The sequence below is a fragment of the Xyrauchen texanus genome, chromosome 17, assembly GCF_025860055.1.
Source record: "Xyrauchen texanus isolate HMW12.3.18 chromosome 17, RBS_HiC_50CHRs, whole genome shotgun sequence".
Lineage (NCBI taxonomy): Eukaryota > Metazoa > Chordata > Actinopteri > Cypriniformes > Catostomidae > Xyrauchen > Xyrauchen texanus.
The window spans coordinates 28,128,503-28,156,342 of NC_068292.1; the positions used below are offsets into that span (position 1 = coordinate 28,128,503).

At 38.6% G+C, this 27,840-nt stretch overlaps 1 protein-coding gene across 1 annotated transcript; it reads right to left on the minus strand.

The window, feature by feature from the left end:
• Positions 1-1,480: 1,480 nt before the first annotated feature.
• LOC127658478 (semaphorin-7A-like) lies at positions 1,481-27,665 on the minus strand. Its single transcript, XM_052147797.1, has 14 exons — positions 27,462-27,665; positions 23,769-23,908; positions 21,543-21,605; positions 20,725-20,820; positions 19,117-19,213; positions 17,647-17,754; positions 16,982-17,121; positions 16,705-16,883; positions 16,349-16,457; positions 14,937-15,138; positions 14,715-14,830; positions 14,342-14,514; positions 14,163-14,218; positions 1,481-12,668 (listed from the first exon to the last, which is right to left on the minus strand). The coding sequence occupies exons 1-14, from the start codon at positions 27,556-27,558 to the stop codon at positions 12,322-12,324; spliced, it is 1,923 nt and encodes a 640-aa protein (XP_052003757.1). The 5' UTR covers positions 27,559-27,665; the 3' UTR covers positions 1,481-12,321.
• Positions 27,666-27,840: the final 175 nt, after the last annotated feature.

Consider the following 27,840-nt stretch of genomic DNA (forward strand, 5'->3'; position numbering starts at 1 on the left):
GTGTGTGTGGCCTGCCAGTGACCAATGGACATACGACAGTTCTTTAAAAGAAAGAAGACAGATTCAGGTGAGAGACTAGGGACAGTCCATAATGACCTCTGTCTTGTTTTTTGTTTTTTTTTGATCTTCTGAAAAGTGTTAAGCTAAAGTAACAGATAATGCAAACCAGCTATCTGTTGTTGTATCAAATTACTTATCTAGGCAATGGTCCCCTGCTTTTATTTTTTTTATTTATTTCAAACCCTCAATGGAGAATACAGCTTCTCTTGTGAAAGGAATTTGTGATTTAAAAAAGTTTCTAAGCCCAATAATCATAATAATAAAGACATTTAAAATGCTACGCCTCTGTGTGCCTTTTGATCATATCCTTAGAATCTGTAAATGGTCTCCATAACATTTTTGTGACATGACAAACTGACCTCAACTCTCCTGCCTACAATATATTTGTGTATGATTGTCAGTGCCAAGTCAGGGAGATGGAGAAGGAGAAAGGGAAAGGGAGAGCATGCAGGAAGAACCAGGTGAGGAAACAACAACAATAAATTGACATATAGTGAATAGTGGCAAGCAAAAGAGTAACTACTCATACTCCTATACTAACTTATTGGCATTAAGTAGCCTATATTACATTTACTTTTTGTAACATTATTTTACACCACATTTTTTCATAATAAAGGAGGAGGAAAACAACAGGGAGAGTCCATAAGGGATGAGAGGGAATTGACTAGTGAAAGAAATGAAGAGACAGAGGGAGTGCAACATAGAGACCACCAAGCCAAAGCAGCAGAGACAGAAGAGAGCTGTTCAGGCTTGGGGGATAAGGACACTGGTCCTAAACAGTTAAAGCTGTCTCAATACCCTCATACTCAGTTTGGCACACTACAAAGAGCCTTTCAAGAACCATTTTTTGTAAATAATTTACAGAAGATGAATTACATTTTGTTGTCCAACTACCTGTTACTTTGTTCAATGACAATAAAGTTGAATCTAATCTAACCAATCTGATGACTGTTGATACAAAAGGAGGCACATGGAGTTAACAGTCAGGAAAACCAGCTGAGTGAAGAAGGTTTTGTGTTTGTTACAGGGGGCTGTCTGTGTGTGATTTTGGAGTTAGTTGAACCAATGTTAAAATGATAAAGTTATTTTTCAAAAGACATATTTTTTTATTTTTGTGTGAAAAGAGGGTGGGTGGTGGCAGTGGGGCTCATTGGGTGCTCAGCACCCCTAAAGCTCTGACCCTAGAATCGCCCCTGGTGAAAATCATACCAAAGTAATTAAAACAACAGATGTACAGTCAACATCTAATATACTTGAGGAAAGCTGAAGAGACTTCAACTTGCTCTGCATTACTCATCAGCACAAAAGTTACTGTATGCTGCTTCTCTGAAATAATGATGCATATTCAGGACTATATTTCACACTGAAGGAAATTAACGCTTGCAGGGGAGTATTTTTTTATATTTATTTTAATGCACAGTAATGTATATGTTTCTGTATATAACAAGGTTTTTGATCCCTTTAAAAAATGTATGACTTGGCAACCATTTATTGAATACGAATCCATAAGTGCAAGCCTATGCAACTGCGAGATGCTTTGAGCAGTCAACCGTGGCAAGCGTCTTGGGCAAAAAACACACATCATAGCAGATGACAGGTGATTAACAGTGATTATAACTTTACAAAATTAAAAAAGAAAGATGTAAAAGTTTTCTTCATTGTTATTACTTTATGTGATCTACACATTTTAATGTTACATTGAAGAATCCTGTGTCATTTAGAATGCCGGAAGTGATTTTGAGTATGTATGTGTCTATGTTTATTCTGCAGTGGCGAATTCTCAGAGCCAGCAAAGCCTTCTCTGCTGGCCTAACATGCCAAATAAATAAATACATATTTTTCATCCTTTCATTCGCAATCACATTTTTTCCTATATGTTTTTTTAATCACTTTCCACTCTTAATTAATCTACAAACAAATGGAGAAAAACTAAAAGTTGGTCCAGTCAGAATTTATTCCTTGATGCTTACAAGCGAAGTGTGACAGCTGTTTCACAAATTGCATGCCCGAATCCGAAGCAGCACGTGAGTCTGAGTTCCACCCCATTAGGGCTTCAGAATTTCCACAGAATCCCTCAACAGTGCAAATGAATGTGCAACTAAATTCAGATTGACAGATTCATCAGACAATCAGATTGATTTTTTTGTTCTTGGTGGGTGTGATCTTTAGGAAATGTCCTGGTCGAGGCCTTCTAGCTGGCCTTGAGTGATGCAATCATGCTTTAAGTGATGTAAGTAATTTGAAAGCAAAGAGCACAAGCTCATCATCACTGCCAATATCGCCATTGAAAAAGAGATCCTTATGGATTTAAAAACACGAGATGTTCTGCATGACCATGTGATGAAAGGGGATGGATTTTCACTTTAAGTAAATTGGTAAGTGCTTTTTGCATTGTTAAAGCAACATCAGGAGTTTTGTAAATGTAAATTAGACTGCTGGAGAATTCTGCATTCCGTTTGACTCGGAAGTCAGAGCACGGGGCTCGGATCGACTTCATATCCGTAAAAAAAAGAAAAAAGAAATCAGAGTTGGATGCGTTCCATTTACACACGTAAAAAAAGATGGATGCCTCCAGGAAAGTAATTGTTGCACTAGCTCTTTCGCAGTACAGAGAGCTACAAAATAAGTATGCCCTTCACCTAAGAGACCTCGAGGAAGATGACAGAAAGCGGAGAAGGTATGTTAACATTATGGATAACTTGTTAAATAATGATAACAGGAGTGAAGTAGCTACTGTCTTCTTAAACCAAAATGCTTGTTACATTATTAGATCTTTAGATTTGTTAATAAAGCTGTGTAAGCTAGTAACCTCCCTTTGTATAGCCCTTGAATCCGCTGAAACTATATCAAAGCAATAGTCTAACAACATAAACAGTAGTCTACATGCCTATAGGCAATGGTAATATAGTATTGTGTATGCGACATACTAAATTGGACACAAAAGTGCCAACATTTTTTTTTAGACCCACAGCATACTACAGACGATCGCAGCCATCTTGCTTTCTAAACTCGTGGTCCTCTGAGTTCATCTGAGAAAGAATTCTGACATGGGGCGCTGCATTTGTCAGTTCCGGTCTCGTAACTCTGAAAATAACTCGGAGCTCTGACTTCTGAAACAAATAGAATGCACAAATACTGTTGGATCAAGTTTTGAAAAGTAGTTCTGCGTTCCATTATATTCGAAAAGTCAGATTTTACAACTTCCTACTAGGAAAAGTGCAATGGAATGCATCTTGAAGTAAGAATTACAACTTGTAGGCTCGTGCAGAAATTGTCAACTTCGATTTCACCGAGATGCAGGGGCATGATGTCACACAAACAGGACACACTCAGGGAGATATATGAAGTGATAAAATTGTATTTTATCAAGTAATATCGATAAATGAGTTTGTTTCCACATTACATGATATTAAAGCAAGATTAACAAACGCCTGCAGAAACAGGTGTATAAAACATTATAATCTATTTTGATAATCGTACTCCTGAAGCACAAATGCTAGCGCTGCAGTATTGTTTATCAGTTGGGTTTCCAGGAGACATCTCCAATGAGAGTCAAACCCCTGCTTAGCTAACGGGAGCGTTGCAGTTCAGAATATCAGGGAATGGAATGCATTTACGGTCAGAGATATCAAGTAGGAATATCCCTCATCCAACTTGAATGGAACGCACATAACCTGCAGAGGCCTGGACTTAAAATGCATGGACCACGGCTGGTATTCTGCAATATGTGTAACAGAAAATGAAACCCTGACGAAACAGGGTTCACGCAACATTTAAATTGTAAATATTATTAGATAGATTTTTCCAGGCATTATAGATCTCCTTGGTAGATTCATATGAAAAATTATGATTTGTGACGTTCATTTCACAAAACAATCATGCTGCAGTTAAAATTAGGCTTGCTTGATCATTAAGTATCATTTCAAGTTCTGGTTTTCGTGTGTGGACGTGTTTTTAAAATGTCAGTTGATATTATTATTTAGCTGCAACATAATGTATGATGCCCAAAGGCAGAGGGCGTATTATTCATTGTGAAACTGTATTTTCTTAACGGCATGAATCACACTGAAGGCCTGGACTTAAAATGCATGGACCGCGGCTGGTATTCTGCAATATGTGTAACAGAAAATTAAACATTTGGCTTAGAAGCACAATGAAACAGTAAGCTCTCTGACAAAAATGAGACAACATCTGTTTGGCACTAAACCTTTAGTGCAGTAGCCTATTGCACATTATGGACCAAGAGACAGAGGTACAAGTACACAGAGCTGTGGCATTCAGCATGCAAACAGAAGGTTAGCACAAGCTAGCATACGTAGCTAATGCATTAATGTGTAAATTAATGTTGCATTCAGTCCAAGGACTATTTACATGGCTTTTGTTTATGACACACGTAATAAGGTATAAGACAATGAAACTGTTGATTAAGCAAAGACCATTCCTTTTATACATATTCCTGCTCAAGATTGTGAGTAATCAGATTACATATAAAATGAAGGAATAGAGTAAGAAACAAATGTACACAAAACAAGCAACTACAAATAAATAATAAAAGTTAACCAACATTGTGTAAAAATAAAATGCACCTTCTGTTGATTAGTGATGATTTAATTTAATTGCATTGTTAAACAAAACCGTTGTCTCACTCCTGTTCATACAGTGAAGAACAAGTTCAAAAATAGGTTAAAAATAGAATTGGCATTTGGGGTCAGCTCTGAGAGAGAGAGAAAAACAGAGAAAGGGTGGTAGATGGTGGGGTGGTATTAGGGGTGTAGGCAATTAGTGGGCTACTGTAGGCAATTGTGCTAGTTATAAAGTTCTCTTGAGAGCATATTTACTTTTACTATATGTATATTTTTTCCATACCTTTAGCCAACATAGGATTTTATTGGTGGTTGATGTTGAAATTAAATGTCATAACAAATGTACACTCTGAACACTAGTGCAGAATACTCTCTATTCCAATAGGCATCAATGGTGAAGTACAGCATATTAAGAGACTTACAATTATATCAACATTATAATTAAGACTGATCACAACCCTCTTTTCACTGCAATTACAAAATGCAACTCTAAATCACACCTATTTAAGCTTATTTGCCCAATAATTCAGTTCATATGAACGCAAAGTAAAAGTTTTAAAAATCAAAATGTTGCGAAAAGCACAGGCATTAAGGATGCAAGAGTGTCTTTTTTTTTATTTATTTTTAAACACAGTGACGCAAGATAAACTCTCTAATTCCTCTCATTGTCCTGTTCACCAGCTGAGCAAAAGCAGTTGAATCTGTGTTGGTTCAGTATAAACTGTCTGCTTTGTTATGTCTAATTTATTTTTTATATTGAATCGGTCAGCTAGTGACTTGTTACTTAAAACAGAGATAATTTAGATGTCAACGGTCAATGAATGTAAAAAGTAAGTCCTGCCTTAGAGTTAAAAGAGCCAATCACCTTTTAGATACAGACATCACCTGTCAATTAACTCTAGAAGGCACATGCACATTAGCTATACAAGCCGGGAATGTATTTTTATCAGCCTTATGGGACGGCATGATTATGCTGCAGTGAGTGATACTCGTGATGGCCAGGGGGAGAGCACTCATAACGAATATATGAACTATAGTCATATAATATGAATGAACTCCTTATGAACCCAGAAGGGAAGGGAATTTATTTGTAATAAAGTGCTTGTGACTTTATGGAATTATAACAGCCTGAATGCAGGCAGTTGTGTAAATGATGGGGAGCCCATACTTAAAGGGAAGGGCATAAGTATATATATATATATATATATATATATATATATATATATATATATATATATATATATATATGGCCAGTGAATAGCAAGTGCTCTAAACAGAGAGGACTTGTGAAGAAAGAGACGTTACGTCTAGGTTGTAAAACCTTGGGAATGTGTTTTGTGAGGACTATCCCTGCTGCAAAACATATGTCTTGTAAGGACACACCATTCATCTATGCCCATGAGGAGGCCATGCTCACTGTGACAATCCAGTGAGAAGTCTTTGCTTGGAGACGGACATTACTTTAGTGCATCCTCCATAGCATATAAAGAGCTGATCAGATAGTCTGAACTGGTGGGTGCACTCAACATATGCTTGTAGCGCCCACACCGGGCATAACAAATCCATCTGAATTAAATGGAGGAGGTCTGAAGTTGAGCCACCTGCGCTTTGAAGGGTGTGGTCAGGACCTTGGGTACATAGACTTTCCTGGGTTTGACAGTGGTTCTTGAAAGACCGGGGTCAAACTCAACATGAATTGTCGACTGATAATGCATGCATGTCACATACCCATTTTATTGAGTCCAGAGACAGCAGTAGTGCGGTCTTAGTGGAGAGCATGCTCAAGTCAACAGAGTCCAAAGGCTCGAAGGGGGGCCCTGCAAGCGCTTTTAGGACTAAAGTTAAGTCCCAAGTCAGGACTGTAGCCGGCCGAGGTGGGTTTAATCGTCTTGCTCCTTAAATTACCTTTATGATTAAATCATGCTTGCCTATAGAGGTACTGGTTTCATGTGCGTGATACGCAGATATAGTTGCCACATACACTTTGAGCGTTGATGGGGTGAGTCCTGTGTCTAATCGCTCTTGAAGAAATATTAGAATATGATGTATGGGGCAGTTTACTGGGTCCTTGCTGTGTGAGAGACACCAATCAGTGAACACCTTCCATTTTAGTGTATAGAGGCTTGTGGATGGTGCTCTGGCTTGTAAAATGGTGTTCATGACAGAATGCATCAGTTCTGGCACGTATAGTGCACTCCTTTCAGGGGTCACACATGCAGGTTCCACAGCTGGGGCTGGGGATGTCAGATTGTGCCTTGTGCCTAAGAGAGGAGATCCCTCCTCAGTGATATTTCCCATGATGAGCTGTACAGCATCTCATCATTTCTGGAAACCATGACTGGTTGGGACATTTAGGTGCAACTAATAGAACCATTTCATTGTCCTCTCAGACTTTGCATATGACAGAGTGGATCAGGCATACCAGAGGAAACGCTTATTTGTGTTTCGCCGACCATTTGTGTGCCATTGTATCCCTTCCCAGCGGGGCTTGGGACTTCGAATAAAAGAGGGGACAGTGGGCATTCTCCACTGAGGCAAATAGATACATTTCTGCTTTGCCGAATATTTCCCAAATCCTCAGTACAGTTTGAGGATGAAGTCTCCATTCGCCCGGTCTCAACCCTTAGCATGACAATAGGCCTGCGGCGTAATTCAGGTGGCCTGAGACATATGTCACTCTCAGGGAGAGATGATGCTCGCTCCATAGGAGGAGGCAAAGTGTCATTCTCGACAGTCCCGGTGAATGAAATCCGCCTTGGCTGTTTATATATGCCACGACTGTCATGTTGACTGAGCAAACCAGGACATGACAGCTCACTATTTCTGACTGAAAGCCTTTAAGGCTAGAATTACAGATGATAGCTCTAAGTGGTTGATGTGCCACGCCCTCCTCACACCTGTCCAGGTGCCAGAAGTTGGGTGTCCATCACACACCACCCCCCAACCTGTGTTGGAAGCATTCACGGTCACCACTTTCTGCCTGATAACTTGGGATTTTGAGTACCAGAGGGGACAGTGGGTATTCTCCACTGAGGCAAATAAATCGATTTCTGCTTTGCCAGATATTTCCCAAATCCTCAATACAGTTTGAGGGTGAAGTCTCCTGAATTCCGCCTTGGCGGTTTATATATACCTCAACGGTCATGTTGTCCGAGCGATCCAGGACATGCCAATTTTATATTTCTGACTGAAAAGATTTTAGGCTAGAAATAGAGCCAATGGCTTTAGGCACTGCGTGACAACTTGCCCCAACACGACACCTCACTGGTAAAATGCGGGAATCCCAATGCTTTCTGAAACAAGTTTCAGTGGAAATGTTTTCCCCAGTTTGAACTGAGACAGACACTGTAGAATGGCTGAAGCAGTATGTCTGGGCTGGCATAACAAAGCCTCTGATTGCGGCAGTAACAGCCAATCGGCGAGGTAGTTCAAGTTGCGCATGCTGCTCGGTCTCAGAGGGGCGAGAACCACACCGATGCACTTTGTGAATGTGCGAGGAGCCAAAGAAAGTACGAAGGGCAGGACTTAGAATTGATACACTGTTCCCTTGAACGCGAATCTCAAAAACATCCTGTTATGTTGTACAATTTGGATATGAAATTACGCATCCTTCAGATCTATCAATGCAAACCAATTGTGTGGGCATGCGATAAGATCAGTTTTGGAGTAATAATTTTGAATGGGCTCTTTATGAGTGCGTGATTTCAATGTCTCAGATCCAGAATTGGTCGAAGCCCACCATCTTTCTTTGGAACAAGAAAATAACGGCTGTAAAACCCTTTTTGTGTTTGACAATTTGGCACAATCTCTAGTTTTTTTCACGATCGATTTATTTCGGCTCGACACACAGAAACGCAGTTGAAACGGGGTGGCCAGTGTGCAAAATTGGATCGTATAACCATGTTCGATCGTTTTTGCACCCATTCTGAAATACCCGTTAGGGCTCACCACACATCCGCGTAATGGGATAGAGGGCAATTTGGTTTGCTCACCATATGATATGATGCGACGCTCATTATAGGGAAGCAGTTGCGAATAATGTGTGTGCTTTGAAGAGGAAAAAGGGGCTCTTTATTGAGAATGTGTGAGCATCTCGTGCATTTGCAACAAATGCTGTAATCTTTTTTGCAATTATTGAATTTTTTATTACATTTATTTGAGTGGAAGACACAAACAACATTTTAAACAATATTATGAACAAAAATATTCCTTTCCTGACAAAACAATGGTGGGGAGATGGGGGAAAAGTGTTTTGCATCTCCAATCGTGCCTTTTTTGGACCAGACCCGGAGGGAATTGTGGGCTCTGCTTTGCGCTTCAAAGGGTTGAGCCCATCAGGATGCTTTTGCTGCACATGCTGATATGCAGGTGCCTGTGAGGCAGCAGGTATGGGGCTTTTAGTGGGGCGCTGGCTCGAAACACTGGAGCATCCAAAAAGTAGCTTTTTCCTTATTACCCATTTCTGCCCTGGAGCACCGCCATTGAGTGGAGTGCTGATTCACGTTATTCTGCTGCTTGGTAAGCTTTTCCCGCCAATGCGGACGTTTGTCGACACTGTTCGGAAGAATGTACATGTTACTCGCTGGGCAGAGTTGTGCCGCTACCGCGTCCTCCACAGGCGGTAATTGGGCATGACCGTTTTCTTTCCCGTGATCCACATGAAAGACGATGGCGTCACTGTGCGAGCGCGCCTTATAAGGTTGCGCACCAGGACTTGGATATTTCGTTATGAACTTCAGGGAAGAATTGTGCAGGATGCTGCTGTTTGACGGTGTCTGGACTGCTGGAAACATTCATCGAGCTGAGACTGTTCAGGTTCCTCTGGAGGAGACCAGTCAGGGTGAGGCTCTTCGACCGCCCTTGTAAGGACGTGGTGCATCTCCCCGTCAGTGGCGCATACACGTTCCTCACCCTCTCTGGGGGCAGGGGCGGCAGCATCATCCACTGACCATTTGCCTGATGCGGCGAGAGACATAACATCGTCATCATCCCCAGCATCAGATCCGCCAAACCAGATGAGGCCGCACACTCCTTCAGAGGGCTGGAGCTGGTCTCGCACATAGCGTACTGAGAAACATGCACTTCGTGGAGATTGAGGGGCTCATGCGGCATGTGCAATCCACACGCCAATGAAATCCACCTAAAATTAATCCTACTCTGCCTTCCTACTGTGATACCTGAAGGTTCACAAGAGGAGATGTTCGCCAGAGCACTGCAGGGGAGTGGAGCGTCTTCTCGTTGCCGTGAAGATTCCGTCCACTGACTTGTGTGTATCGATGGCGAAGGGTAGAGGGCTTCGAGACAAGAGATGAATGCTGTCATGATGGAAGAAATTCTGAGGAAATGGTGTCTGTGCACCTGTTTTTATAGCGGTTAGTTTTGCGCCAAAACAGGCGGTGTTCAAACACCAAAGCCAATATTAGAATATTGGCGTTATTGTAGAGAGGTTTCAAATAGGTCATGTATGAAGGCACTCCCCCATATGCGTTAATATACGCAATGTCAAGTGGACTGAGTCACAAGGGAACAACAGATTTTTTTCTATAGGACTGAAAATCCATGTCTCATTATCACTCTCCATGCAGCATAGATTGTTTAATATGCATGTGCTCTCGTAAAGGGACAGAGCGCTAGTTTTATTCCCACAGTAAAAAATAAACATATTTTCTCACATTAATTCGCCTTTATAGATGAAGCACCGAATGAGATGTAATAAACTTAGTGAAACCCCAGTTATACACATGTCTGGAAATCACGAGCTGCTCAATATCCAAAATACAAGTATACAGTACATTTAATTAGGTAATGCTTCAAAACGTAAACATTAATCCGAGATGATAATGCTCTTTGATATGAAAAGAAGCAAGATCACTATGGCTAGTAGGTTATTATTATCAGATCTGTTCGGCTGCAGGGTGAAGATGAATATTTGAAACAGTCTACTTCATATCATCCTCATAAAACACCTGTTACATTTCTCAATTCTAGACCATACATGTATTTTTGTTTTTGTTCTTTGTATATCAGTCTGTATTGGTCTTGTCTGATTAATTCACAGGTTAGGCCTAACATCTACCTACTGTATATTACACATCACAACCGATTTAGTAGCAAGTCTGTTCTCTCAGCCAATAATCAAATCTTTAACTCAGTGACTAAATCTTTGATCCTTCTTGTGAAAACACTACACATGGGCTAAAGTTGCATGACAGCATGACTAAACGGGTGACCCATCATCTCCTCCACAGAACTCTTAGCTTAAAAACACATGTGTAAATGGCAGGACGGCTGAGGTTTATATGATGTATTTATGAATTTATATCTGTAAAGCGCATATATGGGATTACATAAGGCATAAATCATGTCTTGCAAATTATAAATGTGATCCAATTGGGGGACAATGTATTTTGTATTTTTTCTCCCCTTTTTTCCCCAATTTGGAAAGCCCAATTCCAATGCACTCCAAGGCCTCATGGTGGCATAGTGATTTGCCTTAATCTGGGTGGCGGATGACGAATCTCAGTTGCCTCCGCATCTGAGACCATCAGTCCATGCATCTTATCACATTTTTATTTAGCACGTTATCGTGGAGACATAGCGTGTGTGGAGGATTCTCCGCAGCATCTATGCACAACTCACCACACGCCCCACCGAGAGTGAACCACATTATAGTGACCACAAGGAGGTTACCCCATGTGACTCTCCCCTCCCTAGCAACCAGGCCAATTTTTTTGCTTAGGCTGGAGTCACTCAGCACACCCTGGATTCGAACTTACGACTCCAGGGGTGGTAGTCAGCACCTTTACTCGCTGAGCTACCCAGGCCCCTGGGGGACAGTGTATTAAAAACATAAGATATGTACAAACTATTTATCTTCGGATATATTTTTTTAAAGCCATGATGGTTAAAACAGCTATTCAATTTTGACAGGGCCAGTAATAGCACTGGCCCAACCAGTCCAGTAGAAAAAAATCCTTAGCATTGAGCCCTGATGCTGAAGCAATGTCAGGCCGGAATACTTAATGCTTAGGATAAAAGACAGCAGATTCTGCAGGTTTTGCTCAGTTTGCAAGTTGTGCTTAGGATGGGGCCCTTACAGCTTAAAGGGACTCATCCTTGTTTTAAGGCATTAGAACTTATGGCACACAATGGAAAATACAAGGATTTAAAACAGCATATCCAACAAATATGCACCTGTAACTTAAGCAATTCTACAGTAGTAATGAAATGAAATGAAATTGACAAAAACTGTCTGATGGTTTCTCAGGATGTAGGATGACACTGACATTCTGCAAGCATGTATTTTGAAGTATAAATCCCCCATGTATTAGATATATGAATATACAGTATAGTTGAAAGCTAAATGTTTACTTTCAGGCGCATGGCATTAAATATTTAGTTTAGATAAGTTTGTGTATACAGTACAGAACACTGGAGTTGGTATGATTGGTATGATAGCATTTTGCAAAATGAAACTATTTCAGGCATTTTCTCGGCCTTTAAAAAAAAAAATGTGTGATTGCTCCAAATACAAAACAAGAGATAGAGTTTATACAGAGATCAGCTGATCCCCTGCAGTTTAGTTGGACAGGCCTTAGTACTCATGCTCTGCTGACCTTAGCATAAAACTTCCACTTGTCTTTTTTACCTTCTCACCCCTCAGCATTTAGTTGATGATTTACAGGAGCCAGAGTGCCACAGCAGCCAGCAGCAGAGCAGATCCCACAGTGGAGGCTAGCGAGGGGGAGAGGGGCCCACTGTTGAAAACCAGCTTATAGGACACGACCTCCTGTCTCAGCCCACTCTCCTCCGCCATGCAGCGAAACACGCCCTCCTTCAGGGGCAGGTCAGGGGTTGGTGCGAGCATGCAGGAAGAGCCAGAAATGGTGCAAGGATATAGCTTGATGCAGTTGTCTTTCTCCCAGCGGTATGTGGCATGGTATGAATGCACAGGGCATGGTAGCAGTACTGGTCCATCTTTATCCACTAACACCTCTTTTGGGATGGTACTACGTGCCTTTGGAGCTGTACCCCAGGGTGAAAGTAAAAATTTTAGTAAAATACTTTTATTAAAAATTCATCTTATTTGCACCAAGTATAAATAGAGTTTGATGCTATTTACATCCCGGTGCAAATAGAGGCAGATACTATTTGTACTCCTAGTTAAATGGCAGTGTGTTTATAGTTTATTGTGTTTATTTAGAGTACCATTGATAACATACACTAATCCCTACCTCTAAACCTAACCATAATCTTACCTTACAAAAATTATCCATGATTTTACTCCAGTAACAATAGTATTGCCATGACATTTTGTAGTAAAATCATAGTAACCACAGAAATAAACATGGTTACTTCAATATTACTACAGTAAAACCATGGTTAATTTTACCCGGATCAAACCTTTCTCTCAACTCCCAGACATTCACCATGACCAATATGAAAAAAAATATTGCTATGATTCAGTTTTAGGATTTTATTTTGCCCTACATTGTGTAAAGTATATGCTCAGAAAGAAGCTATTTTCTAAGGCATGAACAATGATGAATATCCTGTTGTGTCTTGAACAAACAAATATATTTAATAGTACTGGGCATAAATGACAGGGTGAAAGGGGAAAAAAAGCTATATTTAGAAATGTAATAAAAGCTAGATTTAGAAGGAATGCTAGACTGGGTTTCAGTGAGCAGAAAAGAAAAACTATTTGGAAATCTTTTAACTTCTTCAGTGCTTTCATTGATAAGATTGGGGATTTTCAAACCTTCTGATGCCAAGAACCCACAAACATGATGAAGAACGATAACCCCTTATCTAAAATATTACAATAAAGGCTCTAAAAAACAATTTATTCTGTTTGAGTACAACAGTAAGTGTGATATTATGAACACAACATGTTATTTTTGAAATTATATAATAGTCTTTTATATTGTCATTGTACTACAGCCAAAGTTAATTAAAAGTATTATTATTTTGAAATGATTTGATTAAATAAATTACATATAAAGTTGACAGTTTATCCACATATAAACCTGAAGATAATTATTTTAACTAAAAAATACAAATATATTTCTCTGCTTTTCAGAATAAATAGAAAAACAGCTTAAAATATTGCCTTAGAACCCACAGTGAGCATGTTAAGAAGAAAGATACAGTACAACACAAAAAACTATTCTGGAAATTATGTACGTTGCAAGAAGTTGTTTCACTTAGAAATAAAGGTATTTATCTTTTTTTTTTTTTTTTATAATATATGAAACTAAATGCAGATTAATATATGTCATTTTTATTTGTTTTTAAACTGCAGAAGCCAATAGAATAAAATAATCATGTTTAATCTCATTAATTCAAATATCAAATTTGGTAAATGCTAACTTATTTTCCATTTTGTTTTTCTGAAACTTTTTGCACACCCACTAGCACCCCGTAGGGTCCTTGGATCTCAGTTTGAAAACTTCTTGATTAGATTAGTTTAGACAAGTTGCCATGTTAAAGGGGTTTCAGTCTTTTTGTACAACCTACCTATAACTTCTCCACAGACTGAAGCATTGGAGTGTTCAAGGGTCTGAATAAGCATCCTGTTTTCAAAAAGGGAAAACATAACAATATGAAAATTAGTTTACTTTGGCTGCAAAACAAATGCCCTCATTGAAATCATGTTCGATATTATTGTTTTGGGATAGTTGTGAGTGCGTATATACCCAGTGCTAAAGTTGTAGTCTGCTGGGATAGCAGTACACTTTCTCTTGTTCGCATTCCATGCACAATATGGATCTCGAGAAAGGATGCATTCCCGGCAGCTGACCCCATAATGACCACAGTCAGCCAGAGGGAGGCGCTGAACTTCTATATCTGTGCCAACATAGAGATGACCCTGGCACAAAGCAGAATACAGAGATATAAGGTGCCACCTGGCTCCTATCAAACATAATTTTATATATATATATTAGTCTTGACACTGCAGAGTAAAACTAAGTAGTAGTGATTCTAAGCTTAATATAATTAAAGATACAAGATTACAGTGTAAAATGTGTCCTACCACTGCAGGTTAGCCTCTTTAAAGTGCACCTCTACCTTTTTGGAGTCAATAGCCATGTTGATGATGGGATTATCATCATGGAATAAGGAATACTGTGCAATGATAAAGGCTCCTTCTATGGTATGGAGCACCTTCAGGACTTTACCACTCTCTGCACAAGGGACATAGGAAAATTGTATTGGAAAATAAATATTATAGTATTGAAAAATAATTAAATACTCTTTAGCTTTAAAAACATTTTCTGCAATTCTCAGAACCTGTGCCCAGATAAATGACGGTGAAGTGTTCAGCATTGACAGCAAGGACTGTGTCGGCCACAATGTAGGTGAAATGGTCTTGTAATGGCAAATCCAGAGGACCATCCCCGACTGGCCTGATCATGTCCTCAATCTCAGGATGATCCTTGATCACATTCAGAATCTTCTGGTTATGAGCTGCTGTGTTATTCCTGAAAGCACACTGGGTAAAAGTAGACCAAAAAACAAAACAAAACAAAAAACAGAATATTCCAATGTTAAATATATTAATATAATACAGCTAAACAAATTATATAACACATGTTTAACATCCATAATGTGAATTTCAATATGCTTGTTGGTACATTTGTACACTGGCACCTGATTTAGCCTTTTCTGGTTAATGTTGTACAGCATGGGTTTTCAAACTTTTTCATGCCAAGGTTCCCAAGTATGATGATCCCCTTGCAAGGGAACCCCTTCCCAAATATAAAGGTAGCTATATATATATTTTAATGTTTAAAGCCCCATTTATACTGTTTGAGAAAAGTAGTAAGTGTTATGTTTCCAAAATTAAACTATTAGCATTTATATTGTCATAATGTACTAAAGCAAAAAGAAGATATTTTAAAGAAGAATATTATCAGGAAAATATTTACTTCTCAATAGATATTGTTCCAAAGCAGCTTTATGGAGCATATTACCTAACAACCCCCATTGATGAAGCTGAAGGCAAACACGGTAAGGAGAACATCCCTTTCAAGATGCATAACAAGTACAGACAATTGTTGGGGGGGCCTGGGTAGCTCGGTGGTAAAGATGCTGGCTACCAGCCCTGGAGCTCGCTCACAGGGCGTGCTGAGTGACAACAGCCAGGTCTTCTAAGCAACCAAATTGACCCGGTTGCTAGGGAGGGTAGACTCACATGGGGAAACCTCCTCATGGTCACTATAATGTGGTTAGTTCTCGGTGGTGTGCATGGTTAGTTGAGCGTAAATGACGTGTTGGATGGCGTGAAGCCTCTACACGGGCTATATCTCCGTGGCAACGAGCTCAAAAATCCACGTGATAAGATGCGTGGGTTGACGGTCTCAGACACGGAGGCAGCTGGGATTCGTCCTCAACCACCGAATTGAGGTGAGTCACTACACGACCACGAAGACTTATAAGCACATTGGGAATTGGGCATGCCATATTGGGAGAAAAAAGTATATGCAGATTTGTTATTTTATTTTTACTGTTAAAAATGGTCTTGTTAATAAAATTGAATAATTGTAATTAATTTCTTGATTTCTGACCAGTTGTTGAAAGAGAATGAAGCTTTTTTTTTTTATTTCTCTGAAATTTTCTGTAGACTCCTTAACACCCCCTTGTGGCTCTCTAAGTGTCCCTGGAACCCTGTTTGAAAACCCCTGAGTGTTGGTGCGTTCTACCGTTCCAGGACGTGGTGAAGCCAATGGTGAGTTGTAGCCCCTCAGTTTAGATGTAGAAAAGGAGTTGTCAATGTCCTCAATAGAGTATGCACAAACTACAGTTGTGTTCCTGTAATAATAAAATAAACATAAACATGGAAACACACTACACAACAATAAACACAGCACAATTTCCTTGAAATTATGTTTTTGTTGAGGAACTAACAATGTTGACATCAACGTTTGAGTTAAAAATTGGCAGGGTTAGATTTTTTGGTGTACTATGTGTTTAGTGTACCAGTGCCAGATAGAGGTATTAATCAACAGCCTGATGATGAATGCTTGCCAAAACTGTCTCTGACATAACTTCCACTTACCAGGCATTGGAGAAGAGGCCGTACATCACCCCAATGCGGAGATGGTCAGATGTCAGAACGAACGTCTGCTTGAGGTTGTTGTACTGAACAGGAGTTTCAGCTTTCCCACACATCACACGTGCCTTCAGAAATGTAGTCCAGGAGTTTGGCAATACATTCGGAAGACCTCCCTCATCAACCTGAGCCACAGACACACACACACACAAGGTTATCAGAAATCTTGAGTCCTCATGGCAGTTTGTATGAACAAGTAATGGTTAAAGCAGCAGCTTGTTACCATGCAGACACGTCCTATCCGAGCCTTGTATGGCACTTCATCGAGACTTGCTGAACTGTTGACCTCACTAAAGAAGAAATAGATCTCATCTTTGAGTTTCTCGCTGTGTGGAATCACAGCAGCTCCTGCAAACTGAGGATCTGAGATAGGTGAGAGAGAGAGAGGGCGAGAGCACATTTCTTGATTTCATGGAATAAAACTTCGATTTGTGTTGGATTTAAAAGCCACTATTTTGAACCTTAACTTATATGTGTGATTTTTTTCAAATATAAAAATACTCCTATCCCAGCATAATGCTTAGTGCACAGAACAACTGCAAATAATATATTTGTAGATTTCCCAGAAGAATGTGAACATTGTGGTTCTGTGGCACTTCCCATATACATCTGTTTATGTGAACAGCCCAACACAGGAACATTGACTCAGCCACTGACATGAAGGGTGGAACATGAACAAAGGACACAGCATCTGCCTTCTGACATCTTTCAACAGATGTTTTTTACACTATAAAACTTGGCCAGTTCCAGATTATTTTCAAAAACAAACAAATAAGCCAGTGAACTAGAATAGAGTGAGCTGACAGAACATGCTTGGAGCCCTTGGCCCTTACAAATCCTACAATAGTAAACTGCTATGCAGTGTGGAGAACAACTCGGCCTACTCACTCTGTAACCATTTACTCTCTGACTTCAACAGCTTTTTGGAGCCGTAGGTGCGATGGATAGAGCCAGTCTGCCCGGCAACCGCTGATAGGGCAGAGTGCAGATTTCCACCTAAAAGAGAGGGGCAGAGAAAGAAAAGTGTATCTATTAGCCAAACTTGTGTGACTTGATGTCCTTTCAAATTCCTTCCATCAAAGTCTCCTTTAAGTTTCTTACAAACTTTGATCAAAATGAATTTCAACCAATGTTTGACTCTAAAAAGAGGGCAGTAAACACACACAAAGCAGTGACATGCATTTAGAAGATTTAAACCCTGTCCCTCTTAACAGACATCACTGATTGTCTGTTCATCCGAATGCTTCTACTTTACGCATCTGACTTATAGAGAGATTGTGAAGGCACAAAGTTCTTTCAGGATCAGTGTTGACCTTTCAGCTCTGCTAACCACACATGGCAAATAAAATAATACACTTTTATCTGACATTTAGCAGATTAAAGATGGGGGTGAGATCTCTCTTTTTGATATTCAACAGGGTTCATTTTTTATTTCCTCTGATGCACACCTCATCATACATTCAGTCCTTGTAAGTCATTGCTCATCATAACTATTGCTTGTCTATATATTTTGTGTGTAACAAATCATTATCTCTTTTCTGAGAGAGGTTGTATCATGCCAGGTGAGAATACATATATTTTTCATCTGCTGCACTTAAAGGGACAGTTCACCCCAAAATGAAAAGTCTCTCATCATTTTGCTCACCCTCATGCCATTCCAGAAGTGTATGACTTTCTTTCTTCAGCAGAACACAAATTATAATTTGTGAATATTTTCAGCTCTGCTGGTCCATTTGTCCAAACTTTTGAACGTCCATAATGCCGATAAAGGCAGCATAAAAGTAATCCATACGACTACAGTAGTTAAATCCATTTCTTTAGAAGTGATATTATAGGTGTGGGTGAGAAACAGATCAATAATTGAGTCAGATTTTATTAGAAATTCTCCTCACTGTCTAGTAGGTTGCGATATGCACAAAGAAGATGTATTAACAAAAACAAAAGAAAAAATGTGAATGTGGAGATTGATAGTAAGGGGTTAATTATTGATATGTTACTCACCCCAACTTGTTGTATATCACTACTGTAGACATGGATTTAACCACCCGAGTCATATGGATAACTTTTATGCTGCCTTTACATGCTTTTGAAGCTTCAAAATATTGGTCACAATTCACTTACATTGTGAGGACATACTACATAGCTGAAATATTCTTCTAAAAATCTTTTTTTTGTGTTCAGCAGAAGAAAGAAAGTCATACACATATGGAAAGGCATGAGGTTGAGTAACTGATGAGAGAATTGTTATTTTGGGTGAGCTCTTTATGCAGCAAATGCCCACTGCAATGGGGAAAAACATGAATATAAATCTTCCTCTATACATCTTCATTTTCTCTCCCTCAATTCCTCTCCATTTACCTGCTGACAGACTGATGGAGCGCTGAGAGGGGAAAGGTGCCAAGATCTCAGACACTGATATTTCCTGCTGCATGTCCATCAGTACACTGTCATTCACCTGGGTAAGAGAGGTGATGTGATTAATCAGTACGTTTGTCAGTACTAGGCTTTTTATAAGAAAACCACACACATTGCAGCTTGAAAATTCTAGCAAGAAGAGGAAATGATCAGGATGTGCTGAAACAGCTAGAAAAATTAAAATGTTCCCATCTTCTTTTCCATATTATTATTAATCAGTTAAATGTGTGTCCCTCATTTCAGGAAGTCAAAAGTTATTTTTATGATATTGCTTTCAGCTCTGTCAGGTTCTAATCCCAGCACAGTGATTCAGGAAACCCACTCATACCCAATGCAAAGAGGGTGAGAGTGACATCACACAAGGTCATGAGAATTTGTATGATAATGCACAGTAACAGGTACATACGGTATATTCTTTGAATGCTGAGCTCCGAGTTCTCATTGTCTTTCGCTTTCTCTCTTAATTGAAATTAAATGTAAAGCTTACAGTTTAAGTGCTCAAAATAGTTTACAACTGCAATATCTAACATCTCTTAAGTTTGTCACTGATAATGCTTTTTGAAATGAAAGGAACAGTTCACCCAAAAATACAAATTCTTTCATAATTTTCTCACCCTCATGACATCCCAGATGCGTATGTGCAATCCATAAGACTCCAGTTGTTAAATCAATGTCTGCAGAAGAGATATGTCAGATGTGTTTGAAAAACAGATCAATATATAAGTCCTTTCTTACTATAAATTCTCCTCTCTTCTCAGTAGGTAGCGATATGTACAAAGAATTATAATCAACAAAACCAAAACAAAAAAGAAGAACTTAGAAAGAGACCTTAGGAGGTAAATTTATAGAAAAAAGGACTAAAATATTGATCTGTTTCTCACCCACAACTATCATATCACCTCTAAAGACACAAATTTAACAACTGGAGTCATATGGATTTCTTTTATGCTGCCTTAATATGATTTTTGAGTTTCATTATCACCATTCACTTACATTGAATGTACCAACAGATTTTATTCTAAAAATATGAATTTGTATTTAGCAGAAGAGAGAAAGCCATACACATCTGGCATGGCATGAGGGTGAGCAAAAATAAATTTCTTTGGGTGAACTATTTCTTTAAAGGAACATGATATTTATGCTTTTAGCTCTTAGTTAGAAATGCATCAATAAGTACCAAATGTGGGGTGTGCACACAGATATTCTAGTGTTTTAAAGCTGAAGTTTGTAGTTTGTTAAATTTGTTGAAATAATTTCTGTTTGTTTGAGCATACCGACCAGCTTGACACACCAACTTTGGCTCAAACAATAGCGTGAGTTTGGGGTGGGACTGTCTGTTTGTCCGACTAAATGCAGAAGGTGGGAATGTTTGGAAAATCTATTTGAAAACAATTATAATTTTTGCAATTCTATTTGGTTACACACTTCACCATTAAGTGCTGTTGTTTCTGTAATTCTGGACTTGAAAGACACATTCTAATCTTAAGAACACCTGTGGGTTTGTCTACACATCTGAAATACATATAGATAATTAGTGAAAATGCATCTTACCAGGAGCCAACATTTAGGAGCACCTGCTCTAGTCCCACACACCACGAAGGAGTCGCCAACTCTCTCAATTACAGTGATGAAATTATCACACTCATGCTACAGAAAGATGAAACCATACAACTTGAAATTTATGGGAAGCTTAAGTATGGTTTGATATACAGCAAATCTAACAAATTATATATCATAAATAGCAGAAAATACAATCACTCATAACAGCATATAATCCTTTTGTGGGCACAATGGTCTTTTTTCTTTCTTTTTCTATATTTAATTATTTTTATTTTTTACATAAATGACTTAGCAAAAGCCACCATCTTCATTTTCTCTTTTAAAGGAGCCCTTTTGTCTGTGCCATTAACCTTAAAAAACAGCCTCATTCAGTCAAGTCTGAGTGTTGAACTGCTCATCATGGATGACTATTTCTGTATAATGTGTATCCAGATTGGCTCCAGCTACCCTAATGAGTAGAGTCTGGTTATAAACTTATGCTCAAAAACATTTGAATTTCAGACTTAAATATGTATTTATAATCCAACTAAACCTGCTGAATGTAATTCACATAGATGGTTTATAATAAATGGGTGACTGGACTCATTTCAGTTGTAATTTCTTTTACACTGTCAGGTTTGAGAGTAAATTGAATCACAAAGCTTTGTTAGAAGCTACAGCATCTGCCTCCTGACATCTTTGAACAGATTTTTTTTTTACACTGTAAAACGTGGGGAACTATGAAATATACAATATACTGTAGGTTAAAATATCAAGTATTATTATTATTGAAGTAGAAATACTAGAACTGGTTTGAAAGTCTCTCTTACCTTCCGTGCTGCTGATTTAGAGACACATGTCTGTTTTGCATTCTCATCCATCAGCACAGGGATCTGTGTGCACATCAGCATTACTAGTCATAGCCTTGTACATACAGTATATACTCTATTATTAGAATCCTTTCTTAGAAAAAAAATCAGTGGATGTATGAAATGTACTAATATCATCAGAGCTATATTCTTGACAGTGGTGGAAAGAGTACATATTACATTTAGTTAATTAAAAGCACTGCTACTGAAGAAATAATTCAGCTGAGTACAAGTAGAACTACTGAGAAAGATTATGACTATATAAATAAGTAGTTTGCAAAAAAACTATTCAAGCAATTGTTTCAAGTTACTTTATGAAAATTATATTATATAAAGTATAGTATTTACGCTTCCATATTTAGAACACAAAAACATTTTTGTTCATGAAAGAAACTGATGCTTCCTTTCACCAACAATGCATTAAATTGATCAAAAATACTGCCAACATCATTAAATGAAAATTATTATTTTCATTTAATGAAAACAGTACATTGCAACGATTTGAAGTGGTATTTACTCAATCTTTTCTGTGTTAGCAAACATATACTGTGTCACCTATTCCTTACAAAAGTATTCTAAAGGGCTAATTTGGTACTTAAAGGGTAACTAAACCCTAAACCAACTTTTTTTAGTTAATGATCTGTAAGCATGGGGCTTTATTAGTACTGGTCATTGATTCAAGTAATTTTTTTGACATTTGTGTATAAAGTGTTTTAATTGTACAATATATGGTGTAAAAACGTCTGAGTGCTGCCCTCTTCCGGTTGAAAGGTGGCTACTGCAGTTGAATTTTCCTATTGGCTGTTGCGGTACTTCGTGACGTAAGTGGTGACAGCTGACGTAAGCAGGTTCCAGCTCACCACGCCAGATTCATGTACATGTCGTCTTGCGACCGTGTGAGGAATAATAATAACATAGAGTCTGACAACAGCTGTCAATTAATCCGTCACTACGAGTCTCAGGTGCCCCCCGCACTCGGTTCGTTCCCTCTATCCCTGCCGGGGTCTGCCCACTTTTCCAGCATTTTCAAATATTTCTAGTGGGTGGAGTCAGACTCTGAGCAGGTGTTTAGTTACCCTTTAATAAAATGTTCTTATTATTAGAACAGTTGAAAATTCAAAATACAATGGTTCCTTTCCCCATTTGCTGAGTTGTTAAGTGGCTTTACGCTTGCAAGTAAAATAGTTTTTCAAAAATAGGCAAAAACAAATTAAATTTTCTCCAAAAGTCTATTGTTTTAGAGAGATGATGGCTATTCCATGTATTACTGTTATGAAAAAAATTATCTCTAACCAGGATAGAGAGGAAGGAGGACGGTTCAGATGCATGACAAAAAACAAGTAAACCACAGTCTTTAGTTTGAGAAACAGACTAGTAGCTTCTAAATGCCAAAGACCTGCATTGCTGCAAGAAAATTCTTGGAAAACTGAACATGTAAAGAATACAACATTTATTTTAATAGAAATAGCAATTTGTAACATTCTAAATGTCTCTAAATCATCTCTAAACTACAGAATGTTAATTGTGACTGAAACACATTCCTATTTCAGGTTTATTCTCATTCATGGATATTCAAGTATTTTTGCAATTAAGTTAACATACTGTACACAACTAATATAATGCAATATCATAGAGGAGGAAATTTACCATGTATGATATTGCAGCAATTATCCAGATGTGGAATTATTAAGCAAACTGTTTATCATTTCCTACATGTAAACGGAATAAAATAAGCAAATATAAACATTTCACACAGTGTGTAGTGAGTGATATGATTGATTCAAACACTAAAAGTGGTTGTTTCTTATATGTATTATTGTATTACAGTTGTAATAATAAAGGCTTAATTAACATGATGGTTGTTTAACATATTGAGTTATTATTATTATTTAGGAAATTGTAGAATTTGGTTACATTATGTTTTGTGATTTCTCATACCTTCTTTATGTAACATTCATCCCTTGTGCACTTTTTGAGAGACTGCACTGTAATTATCTCTCCTTGGTGAGAAATTAGGCTTTTATGTTACCATAAATAATTATTTCACAGAGTTTCCATTTTAAGTTATTGTTCTGTTCCATAAATAATAGCACAGTTTTGTATTGCATAGAGAATACCAGCTATCTAGGTCAGGATTTAGAGCAGTGTTCTAGCTTGGTTCTAGTTTATGGTGTCAGACCCCCATACCTGCATGTCATGCACTCCTTTGTCACTGAAGGTGAGCTTATAGATTACCCCCATGCCCCCCACATATAGGACATCAGATCCCTGTTGGTGGTACATCGTTGTGTAGTTCTCTGGTTTCATGAAGTGAAACCGAGGTGATTCTAAAAGAAAAACAAACAAACATAGTGAAATATAGTGAAAATGTATAATGTGCATCTGGTAAAATACCTGAAATCCCTAAGGGGCTGTTCACACTGATGTATCCTTGCGCCAAAGAAAACTAGACGCAGTGCCACAATAAGAGTTGAGCTCAATCGACAGCATTTGTGGCATAATATTGATTATCACAAAAGTTTATTTTGACTTGCCCCTCTTTTTCTTTAAAAAAAGTACAAATCTGGGTTCCAGTGAGGCACTTACAATGTAAGTGAATTGGGACCAAATATTTCATGTTAACATACTCACATAAAGGATATGCATGTAAAATTAATTTAATTTTATAAGTTTACTTACTAAACTTTTCTGTGTAAAGTTATATCTTACAACTTAGTTACTGTAACAATGTAATGTCAACAAACCCTTAAACCCTAAATTAACTGTAAAAATGACAATTTAAACAACGTAACATCTCAAATTATTAAAAGATTTATCAGAAGAATAATTTGTGGTTTTATAAAATTATAAGTAAACCCTAAACCCTCCAGAAATTGGCCACATTCACTTTCATTTTCCTCGAACCTTGCTTTTTATTTTTTTTTAAGGAGGTGAGTGTCTAAATTAATATTTGTGGTAATCAACTTTATGCCACAAATGCTGTAGATTGAGTGACGCAAATCTCGTCATCAGTAGAGTGCTCGAGCACTGAAGGCATGCAGCCACTGATCTATATATATATATATATAGATCAGTGCATGCAACCAATTATTTATTTGAACGCGCAGAATGCGCTTGTATTGTAATTATTTGCATGAATTTGTGGAGCCACAAGGTGGCAAAACTCATATTTGAGCCATTGCGGTCACGAAGAAATCGCCAATAAATAACAGGAGAAAAAGTCAAAACAACAAAGTGTGTAAGGAGGTCAGGATATACCTGCATTTGTATAATTTGAGTCTGAAGGAATATAAAGACATTCTTATGGGTCATTCTTATAAGACATTCTATATATATATAAATCAGTGGTTACACCAGAAGAGAAATTGTCCAGCGTGCCGTAACACGCATGCGCCTGATTACCGTCAAATTGGTTGTGGCTGTGTCTCGTTTCAAAGGCCGCTAGGTAGGACACGTTCTTTGAAGACTGCAGTATACCGATTGTCCTCTTTAAACAAGTATTGTTTAAACGAGACGGCCTTCGTAAAACAAACGGAAACAGAATGTAACACGGTTGCTATGACAACACGCCACTCTTTAACAAGCGCGAGTGCTTTCAGTGATAAGGAAACAAAGTCCCTTAGGAAGGGAATATTATAGCCTAATGATGTAGAGAGAAATGAAAATAGATTTTAGAGGTGTACTTTTAGTCTATAATACTTTATTTTAATAATATATGACTTTAATTATACATATTATATACTCTGCACCCATCTACTGAGGTACTTCAACATGGGAATAAACATTAGGCCTACTTGCGTTTGAACATCATTTTCCGAGCAAACTGGAATAATTTTATTTAGACAAATGATGTCCATTTCCGTTGAGCAAATAATTGTGGGTTTTGAGTGCCCACAAAGGATAGCCTACACCTCATGCATCCTCAAAAGTCCCGTGAAAGAAGGTCGCATTCCAAGTCTATTTGGAGAAGTGTCCTTCTCACTTTTCTGAAACGAGACAGCCTCGATGACGTATGCGGCCGACAAATGAGACAGCCATTGAGTCTATTTTGACAGTCTCGCGTTCGACTGACGCTGAGCGTTCGCGTCAAAACCGATGTAGCCTATAGCCTACTTTGGGCTTATGTCACATTTGTGCGCATTCTTCCTTTACTAACCTTTTCCCAAAACTGTCAAATGTAGTCATGGGTAGGCTACTTTTGTATGTAAAATTATAAATTATTTTCACCGAACTGTAGCCTATAAACATGCTTCAAGATGAGCTATTCCACAGTAGACTATGACGTTGCAACAGGTGTTTATGTCGGTCTAATTTGGCGATTTGGAGAGGGGGCTTCGATAAGGTCGATCTTAAAAATCTTTCAAAGCAATCTGATCCGGTTTCTATTTGCATTTAAGGTTGACGTTCTTTGTTACACCGTGTTCTTTAGCTCATCCAATTATTTGTTTCCCCCGCCGCATCCTTCGTGATTTCAGAGAAGACGTGCGCTGAATTGGGGATTCGAGAAACGTCGTTATCCAGGGTGCTGAAGTGGGCGGTCATGACCAGCAGCCTGCTGCCTGTGGGAGTCAGGGAGATTTACGCCAAACCACAAATGCATCTCTCACTTAGTCAAACGTTGTGTTTCTTCTATCTGTAGTTGTGAATGGTTGTAATAACACGTACCACTAAGGGGTAACTGTTAGCATGTTAAGGTTTTCAAACGAGCATAAGTCGTGAATTGCGTGAACCCCGTTGGCTGTATCGATTGCGAAGCCTGTGGACGTGCTTGGAATAAACAATACTGTTAATTTTCGTGGAATTTTCCATGGCCAGTTCTGCCTTTGCAAGAGTGAGCATTTCTGCCTTGTGTTTTGGAAATGCCCCAGTTACTGCAGCAGTGCCGTCATTTGCGTCAGCTCGTGCACCTGCACAGCAGCTCTGTAGAATGCGCTTGTGTTTTTCTTACAACAAACCCACATGCAGCGCAGGCCTATTCTTTATGAACGTGCATTTAAAAAAAAAAAAAGCTTATTTTCAAAATAGCCATGGCATGTTTAGAAAAGAGGAATGGTTTACTCCTACGTTCCAACACTGTAACTAATCACACTTTACCAATCCTCACACAACTAAGGGGCCGTTAACACGAAACTTGTTTTTTCCTGTTGTGTTTTTCAATTGCTTGTCCACGACTTTGACCGTTGCGCCGCGTCTTGCTGTTGTTTAAGCGTCTCGCGCATGAACACCGCTTATAGACGCCGTGCCAGACATAATACGTCAGCTTTTAAAAGCGCGCCTCGAGACACCTGCAGCATTAGGCTATTCGTTGCACTGCGTCATGTTGTTTTAACGCAAGAACGCGATCTATCTGAACGGACCTTAACATATGTTAAAGGGATGCTACTATGGCTATACACGGTAAAAAAAGAATCCCATTCCATTATTTAAACCTTCGATTTTATTTTATAAAGACGTAGGCCCTATTGGACATATACCAGCACTACGCAGCACTTTTATCCAATGTTGTTTAATAAGTAAGTCAGAACATGTCAGTAATTGACGCTCTGCATGTACTGTGGTAATACATAATACCATTCATCATTGTTAATATCACACAGGCTACACGTCATGATGTAGTCATGACGTGAATATGAGTCTAAGTCGTTTTTCAAAACAACAATGTTAAGCAATGAATCTAGGCCTTCTTCCATTTAGTAACGATGAAATATCATTTGATATTTTCTCTGATATAATACGCAATAAAAAATGCTTAACACGCTTTTCAAGGATAAAATAATCTTTAAGGGTAGACATAGGAGACCGGTGCGGTTTAGGTAGGATACATTTCCAGCACTGTCCAATAATCCGTATGTTGTCTATAATTGAAAAAAGTATTCTTACCCAATACGGTGAATTTCAGCCGAGGTGATATTTCGGCCAAAACCATAGAAAAAAGTGCCGCCAGAATGAATATATTCATGTTGCTCATTGATGGCATTGTTTTAATTAGCGTGATGAGAGAAGAGTCCCCCACACCGAAAAAAACTGTTCTCAGATTGTCTTGTTTTGCAGAAGTGCGCGTGTGATAAGTGGGCTCCGCCTGTCCCTCAGACCTCTACGAGCATCTATGGGGTAACTGCCTTCACGTCACACATTCTGAAAGAGAGAGGAAGGGGAGAGAGGAAGGGGAGAGCAGACATGCGCCCACAACAGCAACTGCACAACTTGGCAAGTACAGATTTAACTACAGACTCTTTTTATATTATCGGAGGCTATTTAA